Below are 16,532 nucleotides of genomic sequence, written 5' to 3'. Positions count from 1 at the left end.
GTTCCCGCACTCCGCTGCAGGCGGCCCAGTGTTTCGTTGGTTCGAATCCTGGGCACGGACATGGCACTGCTTGTCAGACCACGCTGAGGCAGCGTCCCACATGCCACAACTAGAAGGACCCACAACGAAGAATATACAACTATGTACTGGGGGGCTTTGGAGAGAAAAAGGAAAAAAATAAAATCTTTAAAAAAAAAAAAAAAATCATAAATCCCAAATCTAATTTTATTCTTAACTCTGGCTTGTTCAAAGCCAGTTTTTCTCTTAGTGAGACTTTTTCATAGTTTGCTTAGAAATTGGGAATGCTGCTGCAGCTCTTGTGCCTCATCTGTCTGCTGCTGCTGATCCTCTGCCTGTACTACCTACCTCTCACCTTATTCCCCACTTGCATGCTCATGTCTTCTGCTTTAATCCCAAACTAACTTTTTCCTGAAGAATACTAGCTTGATTGCAATTACTAAATCTAAGAGAAAATACTCTTATAAATGGGATACTTTTTCTGATAGTTAGACCACTGTTTTTATTCTTTTATCTAGACCTCAAGTGTACAGAACTGATGATGACAACATTATTATCTTACTTTCTGTTTTGTTTGAAAGGTTTTAACGTGTCATCATTAAATATATTATTTGCTATAAGTCTTTGGTAGGTTATCTGTTGTCAAGGTAAGGAAACTCTTTTCTGATCTTGGTTTGAGGGGCTTTTTTATTGTTGTTTATTTTTAAAAAGCATGAATGAACTATGGAAAAGGATACTACTTCATGACTGTGTTGGATTCATACTAATAAAGTAAGGCTGGTTTAACTTTTAGAAAATCAATCATTGTAACTTCACATAAGTGGTATAAACCCAACATAGGCATAAGATATTATCCTTTTTATACACTGTTGTGTTTGGTTTATTAAAATTTCGTTAAGGATTTTTCTTTGTTAAAGAGTTTTGCATCATAAGGGAGATCGGCCTGTAATTTTCCTTTTCTTTCACTGTAATTATCCATATTGAAAAAAATATAAAAGTCTGATAATCCCAGGGTTTGCTGGCTCTTATAAAATGAGCTAATCATATGTACGTTTTATGAGTTTATTTCTACTTCATTAATTTCTGTCCTGACAAATCAGTGTTTTCTTCATTCTGCTTTCTTTGGGGTTTTTTTGTTGTTTTTCTGACTTTTTGAAATGTGCACATAGCTCTCTGTTTTCCAGCCATTTCTATTTTCTAATATATGTATTTAAAGCTATATATTTCCCTCTAAGTGCTGCTATAGCTGCATCTCCAAAATTTTGACAGTAGTATTTTTTTATTCAGTTCAGAATATTTTCTAGTTTCCATTATGATTTCTTCTTTGACCCATGAGTTATTTAGAACTTAACTTCTAAACATATAGGGTGTTTTGGTTACCTTTTTGTTATTGGTTTCTAACATAATTTCTTTGTGTTTCAAGATCATGTATTATATTGTTTCATATTTTTACAACATCTGGAGATTAGCTTTATGATGGTCTAAAAAATAGTTTTTATAAATATTCCTTCTATGCTTGAAAAATGTTCTCTATGTTTTCATTGGGGCAGTTGTGTTAATCCATATATACTCATACTAATTTTTTTGTCTGTTGTATTAGTTACTGAGAGGGATATGTTAAAATCCTCTGCTATGGTTGTGGACTTGTCTGTTTTTCCTTAGATTTTTGTTCAGTTTTGCCTTTATATATTTTGAGACTTAAGTTAATAATAATTTATATCCACACAGATGCTCCCCTGCCACTTTCCCAGCATATATAAAGGCATGTTATCAATTTAAAACAGCCTTATGTCCCTTTGCCCTTGCTTTTTGTGATGATGGTGGCTATTATTTCTTGAATCCCAAATGTTTCCCTCTGTAAGTTCTCCAGGTTGATTTTGAAGAGGGAGCAACAGTGCTAATTTATCACCTAGGCAGGAGAATCATTGTTTTTCTGAGGTTAAAGTAAATGTTGAAAAGAAAATTTTTCAATTTTTTAATATCTTAGTATTCCAGAAAAAACGTTTTTAAGTTAGCATGTAGATCATTCCTGAATCTAATTATTAATATGTAAAAATCTGAGGGTATCAGGTCAGTTCTTTGAATAACTGTAATATCACTCTGTCAATTAAAAGGGATCCCTCTTGTGTTCCACATTGCAGTAGGCAATGTAGCAATTAAAGAAAAAGTTAAAATGTGTAGTCTCTGTACCTCAGGAATTTACAAGCTGGGGAAGAGACTAAGATTTATGAAACAACTAGAAAGCAATAACATCAAGCATATAATTAAGAATTAAATATTGCGGTATAGAATGTTCCATCAGAGTGCAAAAGAAAGAGATCATTGTGGCTAAAAGTCCCCAGAGATGGACTCATTTAGAAGGTAAGGGTTGAGCTGGCCCTGAAGCTCTAGATAAGATTTTGATGGCCTGAAAGCAGAAGAGGAACGTTTTATCTTAAGTGGGGAACATGATGAACAAAGGCAGAGGACTTTATACAATTAAAATTGCAAAAATATTAATTACAATGTGTCATTATTTTTCCGTTAATTTGGGAGCTTTTTATTTTATTTTTTATTTTTTGGTGAGGAAGATTGGACCTGAACTAACATCTGTTGCCAATCTTTCCCTTTTTGGTTGAGGAAGATTGTCACTGAGCTAAACATCTGTGCCAGTCTTCCTCTACTTTATGTGGGACGCTGCCTCAGCATGGCTTGACAAACAGTGCTAGGTCGGTGCCCAGGATCCGAACCTGCGAACCGCAGGCTTCTGAAACAGAGTGGGCAAACTTAACCACTATGCCACCGGGCCAGCCCCTACACCTCATTCTTTTAGATAAGGAAAACTGAGGCACAAAAAGATTAAACAGACTTGCCCAAAGTAGCTAGTAAGTACAAAACCAGTATTCAAACCCAGGCAACCTGGCTCCAGAATTGATGTTCATGTTTTCTGTCTAAAATGTGATTGATACAATTTTTATGTTATAGTTCTGATTTATGATCCTCTCAAAAATATTACTTAGACTTTTTGTGGGGTTTTTTTCTTTAAGACCAAACTGGCGATCCAGAAGGCCCTTGCAGAAGATTCCACTGTATATGAATATGACAGTATTTATGATGAAATGCAGAAAAAAAAGGAGGAACGTAATCCCAAGTTGCTTTTGGGAAAAGACCGAAAGGTTTGTTAGCTGAAAATGCAAACTTTCTTTGACCTTGACCTGCATTTTGTATCTTAATCTTATTTCAGCGTAAAGAGGATCTGAGAGAATGCTTTTAGGTATTCAAAGTGTGAAGAGCCCCTAGTTCAAGATATTATATATTTGACTTAGAACCCAGGAAGCCCTACATTTAGTATCCTGACAGGAGCAAGTGAATTATCCAGCAGTTTTATAAATTTTGGTTTTTGCTTTAAAACCTTTACAAATAATTTTTTGAAAAATTTCCTTAGAATGTCTTTGTACTATTCCTGCTCCTGTTCATGTTTGTGTTTTATCATACTCTCATTTTATTGCTTCTTAGCTGGTAACTGAATCATCTACACATATCATGGTCATATTTTCAGTTTGAAAAAAATGGAGGGTGGGGAATTGAAATAAGTTTAAATTTTCTATCACTCTTATTCTTTCACAAGCACAGATTGATTTTTAAGGATTGTTGCATCTTACAGTATCTACGAATAGAGTGGTAGGGTGAAATTATAGTACAGCTACTATTTTAAATAATCATATTTCGGCTAATGTGCAAAACAAGTAGGAACCTTTCTCATTGATATATCTGTTGAAGAAGGATTAAGACAATACCAGTAAAAGGGTGAGAAGAACAGTGGGAAAATTACTTATTTAGTTTGAGATTTTTTAAAAAAGTAACATTTTGAATAATTTCTGTCTTTATACCTAAGTTTTTATTGAAAAGAATTTTTGTTTCAGTCTTGCTAGTAAATTTATATTGAATTTTGAGAAGATGACCATCCTATGTATTTGGACTAACCATTTCTATCTTAATGAATTCACAGCTCTTTCCTAATAATCTTATTTTTTTCCTTAGCCCAAGTATATTCACGACTTAGTAGAAGCAGCTGAGATCAGAAAAAAGGAACAGGAAAAAAGAATGGAAAAGAAAATACAGAGAGAACGAGAAATGGAAAAGGGAGAATTTGATGATAAAGAGGCGTTTGTGACATCTGCTTATAAGAAAAAACTACAAGAGAGAGCTGAAGAGGAAGAAAGAGAAAAGAGGGCTGCTGCACTTGAAGGTGAATTGGAAAAGGAAGACGCGTAGAAGGAAACAAAAGCAGAGTTCTGCTGTGTGCTTAGCCATGTGCTCTGTCACTGAACTTTTAGATTATAATGCTGTAGTCGTAATTTATATATATGGATTCAAGGTACAAGATGTGATATTATGTAGTAGTATAAAACAGATTTTTAACTAAAAAGACAGTTACACTCTTAGTAACTATTACGTCTACTGGAATTTTCATTTATGGCTCGTTGTGTTGCTTAAAACTGTGGTCATTACAGGTCTTTGCCTCAAAAAATGATTCCAGGGGCTGGCCCCGTGGCCAAGTGCTTAAGTTCACGCGCTCTGCTTTGGCGGCCCAGATCCTGGTTTGGATCCTGGGTGCGGACATGGCACTGCTCATCAGGCCACGCTGAAGCAATGTCCTACATAGTACAACTAGAATAAACAAGTATGTACTGGGGGGTTTTGGGAAGAAGAGTAAAAAAAAAGATTGGCAATAGTTGTTAGCTCAGGTGCCAATCTTTAAAAAAAAAAAAGAAAGAAAATGATTCCAAATGTAGAAACATTTCTTAGAAGGCATAACACCATGACATTTGTCAGAAGCAATGTAAACTGAGATTTAAATACTAGTCATATTTTCTAGGATGAGAAAACTAGAGTAATATCACTCAAGCAGCATCAACTGGGAATTTAGGAAAAAATAACGTTAATTCAGGAAGAACAAAGATGTGCAGAGGCCAAAGAATATCCTAATGCTTTCCTTCAGTGCTTTCAACTCATGGTCATTTCTCAAAATCTAAGCGAAATATGTACTTATAAATAACTTAATTGGCAAGTACTCATCATCTTTAAGTGGAAGAAAACCAAATCTGTAAGACTCAGTCTAAGCATGTACTATGTCTTCATCTAGAGCGCTAGTCGGCAAACTTGCTGTAAAGGGCCAGATAGATCCTTTATATTTGGGTCATGGCCTGAAATAATAAACCCATCCATATTCAAATGTACAACAAGGAAAGTCAGTCCACATCAAAAATTTTTCTTTTAAGCTGGTGGGGTAAAAGTGCACATAATACTTTTGGCCATGTTTGATTGGCCAAATTAGTCGTCACATGGCCTCAATTAACTAATGATAGATTTAAAAATGTAATCTCTAACTGAGCAGACATGGGCCCAGCTTAAATTCTGTTACTACAGAAGGGAAGAACAGATCTAGGTGAACTACAGGCATACCTCAGAGATCCTGGAGGTTCTTAAAAAATACCTGATTGCTAAAAAATGCTAACCATCATCTGAGCCTTCAGCAAGTCGTAGTCTTTTTGTTAATGGAGAGTCCTGCCTCCATGTTGATGTCTGCTTGCTGAGTGATCAGGGTGGTGGTTGCTGAAGGTTGCGGTGGCTGTGGCAATTTTGTACAATCAGTGAAGTTTGCCACATCGACTGACTCTTCCTTTCACGCGTGGTTTCTAGCACACAACGCTGACGGCATTTTACCCACAGTAGAACTGCTTTCAAAATTGGAATCAATCCTCTAAAACCCTACCACTGCTTTATCAACTAAGTTTACGTAATACTCTAAATCCTGTGTCGTCATGTCAACAATCTTCACAACATCTTCACCAGGAGTAGATTTTGTCTCAAGAAACCATTTCCTTTGATCATCCATATGAAGCAACTCTGTCAGATCTTCAGGCTCCACTCCTAATTCTCATTGTCCTGCTATTTCCACCACACCTGCAGTTAGTTCCTCCACTGAAGTCTTGAACCCCTCAAAGTCATCCATGAGGGTTGGAATCAACTTCTTCCAAACTCCTGTTAATGTTGATATTTTGACTTCTTCCCATGAATCACAAATGTGCTTAACGGCATCTAGCGTGCTGAATTCTTTCTAGAAGTTTTTCAATTTACTCTGTCCAGATCCGTCAGAGGAATCACTACCTATGGCAGCGACAGCCTTATGAAATGTTTTTCTTGATTAATAACAAGACTTAAAAGTCAGAATTGCTCCTTGATCCATGAGGTGTGCAGAATGGATGTTGTGTCAGCAGACACGCAAACAGCATTAGTCTGGTTGTACATCTCTGTTAGAGCTCTTGGGTGACCAGGTGCATTGTTAATGAGCAGCCATATTCTGAAAGGAGTCTTTTTTTTCTGAGCAGGAGGTCTCAAAGGTGGGCTTAAAATATTCAGCAAACCATACCGTAAACAGTTGTGCTGTCATCCAGGCTTTGTTCTTCCATTTACAGAGCACAGGCAGAGGGGATTTACACAGTTTTTAAGGGCCCTAGGATTTTCAGAGTGGTAAATGAGCACTGGCTGCATGAGCCCCTAGTAAGAGAGTCAGGCTGCCCTTTGAAGCTTTGAAGCCAGGCATTGACTTCTCTCTAGCTTATGAAAGTCCTAGGTGGCGTCTTCCAATATAAGGCTGTGTGGTCAACAATAAAAAGCTCTCGTTAGCATAGCCACCTTCATCAATTATCTTAGCTAGATCTTCTGGATAACGTGCTCTAGCTTCTACGTCAGCACTTGCTGCTTCACACCTTGCACTTTTATGTTTTGGAAATGACTTCTTTCCCTAAACCTCAGGAACCAACCTCTCCTAGCTTCAGACTTTTCTGCAGCTTCCTCAGCTCTGTCAGCCTTCATAGAATTGAAGAGAATTGGGGCCTCGCTCTGGATTAGGCTTTGGCTTAAGGGAATGTTGTGACTGGTTTGATCTTCTATCCAGACCACTAAAACTTTCTCCGTATCAGCAATAAGGCTGCTTTACTTTCTTATCATTCGTGTGTCCCCGGGAGCAGCACTTTTACTGTCCTTCAAGAACTTTTCCTTTGCTTTGACAACTTTGGCTAACAGACACAGAGGCCTAGTTTTGGCGTATCTCGACTTTGGACATGCCTTCTTCACTAAGCTTAATCCTTCTGGCTTTTTATTTAAAAATTTTGCCTGTATTATTTTAGGCTTTGTGTGCCATATCTCTGGTGCAGCTACTTAGTTCTGCCTTTGTAATGCAAAAGCAGCCTTAGACTCTACATAGATAAATGAATTGGGCTACGTTCGAATAAAAATTTATTCACAAAAACAGACAGCAAGCCAGATTTGGCCTGTAGGCTATAGTTTGCTAATTTCTTATCTAGAGAATAGTGTACCCACTGTGTATGTTATATATTCTGTGCCTGTAAAACTGAACTGCATTTTACCTTGTTGAGTATATTCTTTCACTTTTGCTTTTCCTCTCAGCACGTTTGGATGTAACCAAGCAGAAAGATCTCAGTGGATTTTACAGGCACCTATTAAATCAAGCAGTTGGTGAAGAGGAAGTACCTACATGCAGCTTTCGTGAAGCCAGGTAAGACGGGGTATATGGAATGTTTAGAAGAAAGATACTGTTCATCCTCTCTGGTTGTGGAATCATTTTAATCCTCTGAAAGATCGAGGATTGCAGTGTTCTGTATCGTGTTGTCAGCCAAACCTGACCTAATTGAATGAATTAAGGGTTTATAGTTTCTTATTTTAAATACCTACAGATTGAGTTTAAGATCATTTTTATTCTGCAGTAATCCTACATGCATGTTCAGATAGTATATAAAAAGATAAGTGGTTTATTTTCATAATTAGGATCCAGCCTCCTTATAAAACATAAGATTCACTTATGAAGGGCTAGAAATGTCCTATCCAATATGTAGCCACTAGTCATAGGCAGCTATTTTATTTTATTTTATTTTATTTATTTTTTGAGGAAGATTAGCCCTGAGCTAACGTCTGCTGCCAAACCTCCTCTTTTTGCTGAGGAAAACTGGCCCTGAGCTAACATCATGCCCATCTTCCTCTACTGCCAGCTATTTTGAACTAAATCTAAAATTTTGGTTACAGCAGCCACATTTCAAGTATTCATTTACCACATTTGGCTAGTGGCTACCATATTGGACACCACAGATAGGGACAGTACCATTTCTGTAGATACTTCTGTTAGTACTGGACTAGAAAGTAAGGATTGGAGGGTTTTGTTTGTTTGTTTGTTTGTTTTTTGAGGAAGATTAGCCCTGAGCTAACATCTACTGCCAATCCTCCTCTTTTTGCTGAGGAAGACTGGCCCTGAGCTAACATCCGTGCCCATCTTCCTCTACCTTATATATGGGACACCTACCACAGCATGGCTTGACAAGCGGTGCCATTTCCACGGCCAGGATCCGAACCGGTGAACCCCCGGGCTGCTGAAGTGCAACGTGCAAACTTAACCGTTGTGCCACTGGGCCAGCCCTGGAGGATTTTTGAGTAAAATTATAAACTATTATAGGAATGGTGAGATGATTATGCCGTAAGTATATTGCTGAAGGTAAAAGGGAGAATTTTCCTAAACTTGGATCTAAGTAAACTTTTTTTGGAACAGAAACATTCAGATTAGAAGATCTGAGTCTGTGTTGCTGGAAAGGGGAGCGGCAAGAGAATGGAATTAACGATGAAAAGAGCAAATTAGGTTTATACTCCGCCATCCCCGACAACTGCTAGGTTTTGATTACAAAATTCTATTAGTAAGTCCTTTAGCCAAGACAGTTCTGCCAGCAGTTCCTAGAGAACCACAGTTATTGCTCTGTTATTGTGATTGTAAGAATGAATGTGAGAGTAATGTAAATAAACACATTTATCAGCTGGGAAAATGCAGACGGTTTAAACAGTTTTAGTGTTATTGATTGTAATAGCAGACAGATTCACCTGTTTCCATTTTGTTGTGATAGGTGCCAAGGGATATATCAGGATGGTGGTGCCTTTTAATCATGAGAGGGATTATTTAGTAATATTTAGAATAGATTTTGCAACCATTTTATTGTGAAAAAAATTATCTTCATCTATTTCCAGAACTATTCTTAAATATTTTTTAAAAGAAAGAAGAATTAAAGTCTAAGTGCCACAACTTGAACTTCATGTTGTAAAAATAGTACTTTGATCCAGAATATATGTTACTTTTCCTAATTATTCTTTGTCTATGCTTAGCAAAAATGAAGACCTTGCACAGACCTCTGCCTGAAGGTTTTAGTGCTACAATACAGAAGGACTGATTTTCTTTATTTCACTTCCACCAATATTGAAAATATTTTGTATGTTTAGAAACTACTAGTTTATGGACGTTTACAAGGTAGACATCAGCACCTTTTCACATTTAGATAATAAGAAAGTATATATAATTATAGTTGTATTGATTTAAATATTGAGAAAAATTACTTGAACAATTCATTTGCTAACTACAGTTGATAATGTGGCATTTTGTGTTATATTATTTTTTTAAAGGTCTAGAATAAAGGAAGAGAAATCAAGGGGTTATTCTGATGAAGTAAGTTCAGAGCACAGAGTACCACATGAGAAATGCATTCTTCAAACTGTTGTGAAAGTGGAGGAAAACCCAGATGCAGACAGTGACTTTGATGCTAAGAGCAGTGAGGATGATGAAATGGAAGAAAATAATAAAGTGAACTGCAGAAGGGAAAAGGGCACAGAGACCTCTGAGAATGATTCCAAGCATCACAGGAATCAAAGCTACTCACGGTCATCTAGTGAAGAAAGAGAGCATGGGACCAAAGCCCACACAAAAAGTTCAAAGTCAAGAGAATATGAGAAAAGGGAAGATCAGCATCAAGAGAGACAGTCCAAGGACCAGGAGAACTATTACACTGAACGTGATTACCGAAAAGAAAAAAAGGATTCCCATAGGCACAGAGAGGCCAGTCATAGAGATTCCCACTGGAAGAGGCACGAACAAGAAGATAAACTGAGGGGAAGAGACCATAGAGAAAGAAATGACAGAGAATGGAAAAGGGAGAAAGACAGGGAGAAATATCCCCCAAGAGAACAAGAAAGAGAGAGACAACAAAATGATCATGACCGACACAGTGAGAAAAGAAGAGAGAAGGAAGAGAAAAGCAAAGAAAGGGAAGAGCATATGAAAGCAAGGAAAGAAAGATATGAAGACACTGATAAATACAGAAATAGAGAAAAACGGGAAGTAAGTGTCCAGTCCTCAGAAAGAAATCAAGACAGAAAGGAAAGCAGCCCAAATTTTAGGGCAAAGGACAGGTTTCTTGACCAGGAAAGATCCAATAAAACGAGAAACATGGAAAAGGACAAAGAAAGAAACCCAGAGAAACCCTCTAGTTCTGAAACCTCACTGGGAGCAAAACACAGACACACGGAGGAATGCCAAGAGATGGGCAAAGAACAAGAGAGAGCACATGAGGCAGTGAGTAAGTTTGCAAAGCGGAACAATGAAGAAACTGTGATGTCAGCTAGAGACAGGTACTTGGCCAGGCAAATGGCTCGGGTTAATGCAAAGACGTATATTGAGAAAGAAGATGATTGATGACTGCCCCAATAGAAAGACCTATGGAAGCACAGAAAATTATGACTCCTGGAACATGCTGTGTGAACACAAAGGAGTGTGTTAACAGTGGTTGGGAGGGTTTTTTTTTTTTTTTTAAATTAAACTTTTTATTTTGAGATATTTATAGGTTCACATGCAGTTGTGAGAAATAAGACAGAGATCTCATGTACCCTTTACCCAGTTTTCCTGAATGGTAACATCTTTATCATAACCATGATATTGACATTGTTCTGTCAAGATACAGAACATTTCCATCACCATAAGGATCCTTCATGTTACCCTTTTATAATTACATCCACTTCCTTCGTACCCCCACCCCTCCTTACCCCCTGACAACTACTAATCTGTCCCTCGTTTCTGTAATTCTATCATGTCAAGAATGTTATATAAATGGATCATACAGTCTATAACCTTTTAGAATTGTTTTTTTCACTCAGCATAATTCCCTGGAGATTCGTCTAGGTTGCTGCATGCATCAGTAGTTCATATTTTTTTTATTGTTGAGTAGTATTCCAAAGTATAGGTGTACCACAGTTTGTTTAACTGTTCCCCGGTTGAAGGATTCTATGCTGGTTCCAGTTGTTGGCCATTACAAATAAATTTGTTATAAATATTCGTGTACAGATTTTTGTGTGAACACAAGTCTTCACTTCCCTGGGGAAAATGACCGGGAGTGCAGTTTCTGGGTCACAGGGAGTTGCATGTTTATTTCGGGCTTTGTCTTTGGGTTCATCCTGTTTGGAGTTTGCTCAGCTTCTTGTGTGCGTGTGGAAGTTTACGTCTCTTGCCACATTTGGGTAGTTTTCAGGCATTATTTCTTTGAGAACTTTTCAGCCTCACTCTCTTTCTCCTGGGAGGGTATTTTTAAATATATTTTCAAAATTCATCAATGGTTTAGGTTTAAGTTAAAAGTCACTCCTTTTATCTTGAGTGTTTGACTGAATTGATATATAATATTTACTTATTAATATCGCACTCTTCATTGTATTCAAGCAACCTAAAGGGTGTGTTAAGGAGCCAGGCCAGTGGCATAGTGGTTAAGTTCACGCACTTCACTTTAGCCCAGGGTTTGTGGGTTCAGATCCCAGGTGTGGACCTACACACTGTTCATCAAGCCATGCTGTGGTGGCGTCCCACATACAAATAAAGGAAGATTGGCATAGATGTTAGCTCAGGGCCAATCTTCCTCACAAAAAAATTGGAAAAAAAAAAGGAGTGTTAAATCCCTTTAGGTACTTAATGGGGAAAATTGACTCTACTACAACCATTAAAAACTAATTTAAACAACTCTCCTAATAATGTTGGTTTTGTTGCAGGAGCTGTTTTATAAATATTGTACTTCAGATTAAAATAATTAGATTTGAACAATAGAGAATAGTATGCTTTATGTTCTTAAATTTGTATTAAAGTGTAAAATATGGATCATCTTGTCTAAATAACTTTTTAAGTCATAGCATATTTGGCTTTAAATGAAAATAAAAATAGTGATATGTTTGTATGCTTAATTCATGCTCATTTTAAAAATAATGTCACTCTTTATACCACAATTCCTCTTTTTTTAATTAAAAACCACTTTAATTCTGAAACCCTAGCAAGTTAGTAAATTAGTTATATATATAAATTAGTTTTAGTTAAGGATGAAAAGATGGAGACACTTGGCCTAAATGAAATTAGCTGAAGATCCAGGTGGCCTATTTATGAACATGTCTTGTTTTATATACCCTAAAGATGGTACAGCTTGTTACAGGTTCTATTTATATGTCAAAATTTCTGTACTGAGTCTTTGAAACTTGTCATTTGAAATTATGTACTGAAAATAACATGGGAATAATTTTATGGGAAAAGGCTGAATGGTATAGAGAAAATAGTTCTCTAACAGGTCTTCCTATTAAGAAAGTGCTGTTGGGGCCAACCCCATGGCCTACTGGTTAAGTTTGGTGCACTCCACTTCAGCGGCCCAGCTTTGGTTCCCAAGTGTGAACCTACACCACTCATCAGCAGCCATGCTGTGGTAGGCATCCCACATACAAAATGGAGAAAGATGGGCACAGATGTTAGCTCAGGGCAAATCTTCCTCAAGCAAAAAGAGGAAGATTGGCAGCAGATGTTAGCTCAGGGTGAATCTTCCTCAGCAAAAAAGAGAGTGCTATTTATATCTCTCATTTTATCATGAAGAGTTACCACATTGTTATTTTTAGCAGGATAAATGTAGTTTCATAAGAATATTGGCTTTCAGAAAAATACATGTACTAAGGATCAAATGTTAAAGTAACAAGAAAGCTAATGCCCATATCTCTGGAATGACACATTAAATATCAGTTACATACTAATACATTAAAATAGATCAGTGACAGTGACAAACGTCTTTAAAGCACTAACTTAGTGTACACAGAGGGGAGTAGTATGTGAGTGTGAAAAAGTTAAGGTGAGATCTTGGAAGACCATGAGGCTAAAAATCTTTAACTTTGGTAGAGAAGTTCCTTTTTTAGGGTTATTATAGCTAGAGCCCTATATTGGAAAGATTAACTTGACCATAGTATGCAGGATATAGTCAGGAGGGAGAGACTGGAGTCAGAGAGATCTGATAAGAAACTTGATTTCGCTCTCCCAGTAGTTCAGAGACTTTTCACAAAGCAAATTGGATGCTTTAGATAGGAAACGCTAAAGGTTACTTAACCGAGTTTGACATATCTCGAGGAGAAACTGCGAATTTAGGGTTTTCTTCTATCTCCTTCCCCAAATGTACAAATATCTCCTTCCCCATTCATTCTCCCCTTTTTGGTGGGAAAGTACTCTCACTACTCAGTCCAGTGGTTCAAATTGGGACTGAATGGGCTCCAGGAAAAGTATGTGACTCAAGCTAGGCCAATTTTGAGACCTGTTTGAACTTAAGTGTTTTCCAGTAGCATTGCCAACTATGAAGTTGAGGTAAGTCCAGAGCTGCATGGGAGAATGAATGCCTGACTGCCTGACAGAATGAAACCCGCACAAAGGAAAGGAGAAATGAGAGAAGAACAAAAACCTGATGATTGCTTTTGACTCTCTGGCTCTATTGGGGGCATATGTTTTTTGAGAAATAGAAATCAATACTTTTTCTCTTAAACCAGTTTGAATTGGATTTCTGCTACCATAGCCAAAAAAGCCCTATTTGATACAGGATTCTTCCTATAAGTCTATGCCAAAAGTTACCAGAACATTCTTGATAAACTTAAAAATTGTACAGTCGTGTGCTGCATAGTGACATTTTGGTCAACGGACCACATATACGATGGTGGTCCTATAAGATTAGTACAATATAGCCTAGGTGTGTAATAGGTTAGACATCTAGGTTTGTGATGGTACACTATGATGTTCGCACAATGGTGAAATCACCTAACTGCCTTGAGGAGCGTATCCCTGTCATTAAGCGATGATGCATGGCTGTATAACGTGCATAAAGAAAAGTGCGCATGAGTATATAATTTAATGGATTTACACAGAGTGGATGCACCCAATTTGGAAGGAACATTACTTGCCTCACAGAAGCTCCTCTCACAGCCCTCATTGGCCTACACCCCACAACCCCACCTTGACTTCTAACACCACAGATCAGGGTTTTTTTGTTTTCTAGATGTATTTTTCTATTCTGTGATGGACACTGAATTATTTTCTGTCTGGGGTTATAAAACTTTTAGGAACATTCTTGTGCTTGTCTTCCAGCGTGTACACACTTATGTTTGGGTTGGGTAAGCCCTAAGAATAGAATTGCTGATTGATAAGGTATGCATATATTCAGCTTTAGTAGATGCTGTCAATCATTTTTCCAAAATGTATTCCATCAATGTGTGAGAGTTCCAGTTGCTCCACATCCTTCCTTATGCTTGGTAATTGTTTATCTTTTGTCTTCTTGTTGTCTTTTGATTTTTGCCATTCTGGTGGGTGTGATATTTCGTGGTCTTCTTTTGTGCTTCCCTCATGGCCATCATATTTGTTAGCATTTGGGTATCTCCCTTTTGAGGAGTGTATCTTTTGCCTTTTTCTGGGGTTTGGTGGGGTAGGACTATCCGCCTTCATGCCCTATACTGGCTCTCTATATATTCTGGATTGTAGTCGTTTGTCTTTGAAAGTAGTTTCTCCCTTTCTATGGCTTGCCTTTTCTCTTTCTTAATGGTATCTTTTAGTGAACAAATTTTAAATTTTGATCAAGTTCAATTTAATCAAAAGTAAGATTTAAAATTCAGTTCCTCGGTTGCACTAGAAACATTTTAAGTGCTCAATAGCCTCATGTAGCTAGTGGCTACCAAATAGGAAAGTGCAGATTTATAAAACATTTCTTTCATTGCAGAAAGTTGTGGACAGCACTCTTCTCGCAGCATTATTGTCTACTTTTCACGTTTATATCTACCTTGCACCTAGATGGAATGAATTTCTGTGTGTGGTGTAATTTAAGGATTAAGGTATTTTTTTCCTTATGGATATCAAATAGATTCAGCAGTGAATGAAAATTTGTTCAAATTAAAACCACAGTGAATACCGTTATACATCAACCAGGAATGGCAAAGATGTTTAGAGACATACAATACCAAGTGTCGGTAAGGATGTGGAGCAATAATCAAATATGCTACTAGTGGCCAATGAACTGGTACAACCTTTTTGGAAAATAATTTGGCTTTACCTAGTAACATTGACACTGCACGTTTTCTATAACTCACATGTTCTTCCATAGGTGCACCAGGCATATTCATAAGGGTGTTTTTCGTTAAACTGGGAACAACCTAAATGTCCATCACTAGTAAATGAATCTGGTGTGTATATATATACAATATAGTGAAATAAACACTAGGGTTACACACAACTGGGATGAATTTCACGATGTTATAAGAAACAAAGTAATTCATATGGTTTATGTTTTTAAAAATTGGCAAAATTATGTTGCATACATGGTTAGGTGGTAAAACTAAGGAAATGATTGTTATAAAAGTCAAGATAGCATTTGTGATATGGGAGAGGTACACAAGGCTTCTAGATGCTGGCAATATTCTGTTTCTCAAACTAGATGGTGGTCACTTGGCTATTTGCTCTATTCTTTCAATTATAAATATGTTTTGTATATTCTGTATGTATAAAATGTCTCGCAATAAACATTTTTGTAATGTTAAAATTTTTAATATGTGAATCAGAGGAACTGTTGGCCATCTTGGTTAATCTTAGTCATTTCTACAGGAAGACCCTATTCAGACCCTGATTAGTCAAATGGCTTATGCACAGGCAGCAGTTCTTTGGCAATATATTATTTGGACTAGTATGAGTAAGGGATTCATTAAGTTTGTTGCTAAATATGTGGGGTTTTTTTTTTTTAACTTTTTATTAAGATTATGATAGTTTACAACCTTGTGAAATTTCAGTTGTATATTGTTAGTCATGTTGTAGGTGCACCACTTCACCCTTTGTGCCCTCCCCCGACCCCCGCCCCCATTCCCCTGGTAACCACCCATCAATTCTCTTTGTCTCTGTGTTTAACTTCCACCTATGAGTGGAGTCATACAGAGTTCATCTTTCTCTGTCTGGCTTATTTCACTTAACATAATACCTCCAAGGTCCATCTATGTTTTGTGAATGGGACGATTTTGTCTTTTTTATGGCTGAGTAATATTCCATCATATATATATATATATATACCATATCTTCTTTATCCAATCATCAGTTGATGGGCATTTAGGTTGCTTACACGTCTTGGCTATTGTAAATAATGCTGCAATGAACATTGGGGTGCGTGGGACTTTTGGAATTGCTGATTTCAAGTTCTTTGGATAGATACCCAGTAGTGGGATGGCTGGGTCATAAGGTATTTCTATTTTTAATTTTTTGAGGAATCTCCATACTGTTTTCCATAGTGGCTGCACCAATTTGCATTCCCATCAGCAGTGTATGAGGGTTCCTTTTTCTCCAC

At 37.1% G+C, this 16,532-nt stretch overlaps 1 protein-coding gene across 4 annotated transcripts in view; it reads left to right on the top strand.

The window, feature by feature from the left end:
- The window catches only part of NSRP1 (nuclear speckle splicing regulatory protein 1), a 59,482-nt gene extending 48,266 nt beyond the window's left edge, over positions 1-11,216 (top strand). For all 4 annotated transcript variants that reach the window (XM_046676026.1, XM_046676025.1, XM_046676027.1 and 1 more), the window contains 4 exons: positions 3,045-3,173; positions 4,039-4,246; positions 7,471-7,579; positions 9,517-11,216. In XM_046676026.1, coding sequence (XP_046531982.1) covers positions 3,045-3,173; positions 4,039-4,246; positions 7,471-7,579; positions 9,517-10,582 — 1,512 coding nt within the window. In that variant the 3' untranslated portion in view covers positions 10,583-11,216. The remainder of the gene's footprint in view (positions 1-3,044; positions 3,174-4,038; positions 4,247-7,470; positions 7,580-9,516) is intronic.
- Positions 11,217-16,532: the final 5,316 nt, after the last annotated feature.

This window comes from Equus quagga, chromosome 11 (genome assembly GCF_021613505.1).
Source record: "Equus quagga isolate Etosha38 chromosome 11, UCLA_HA_Equagga_1.0, whole genome shotgun sequence".
Classification (NCBI taxonomy): domain Eukaryota; kingdom Metazoa; phylum Chordata; class Mammalia; order Perissodactyla; family Equidae; genus Equus; species Equus quagga.
The sequence above is the reverse complement of the archived record's forward strand: the minus strand, read 5'-3'. Positions and strand labels throughout refer to the sequence as shown.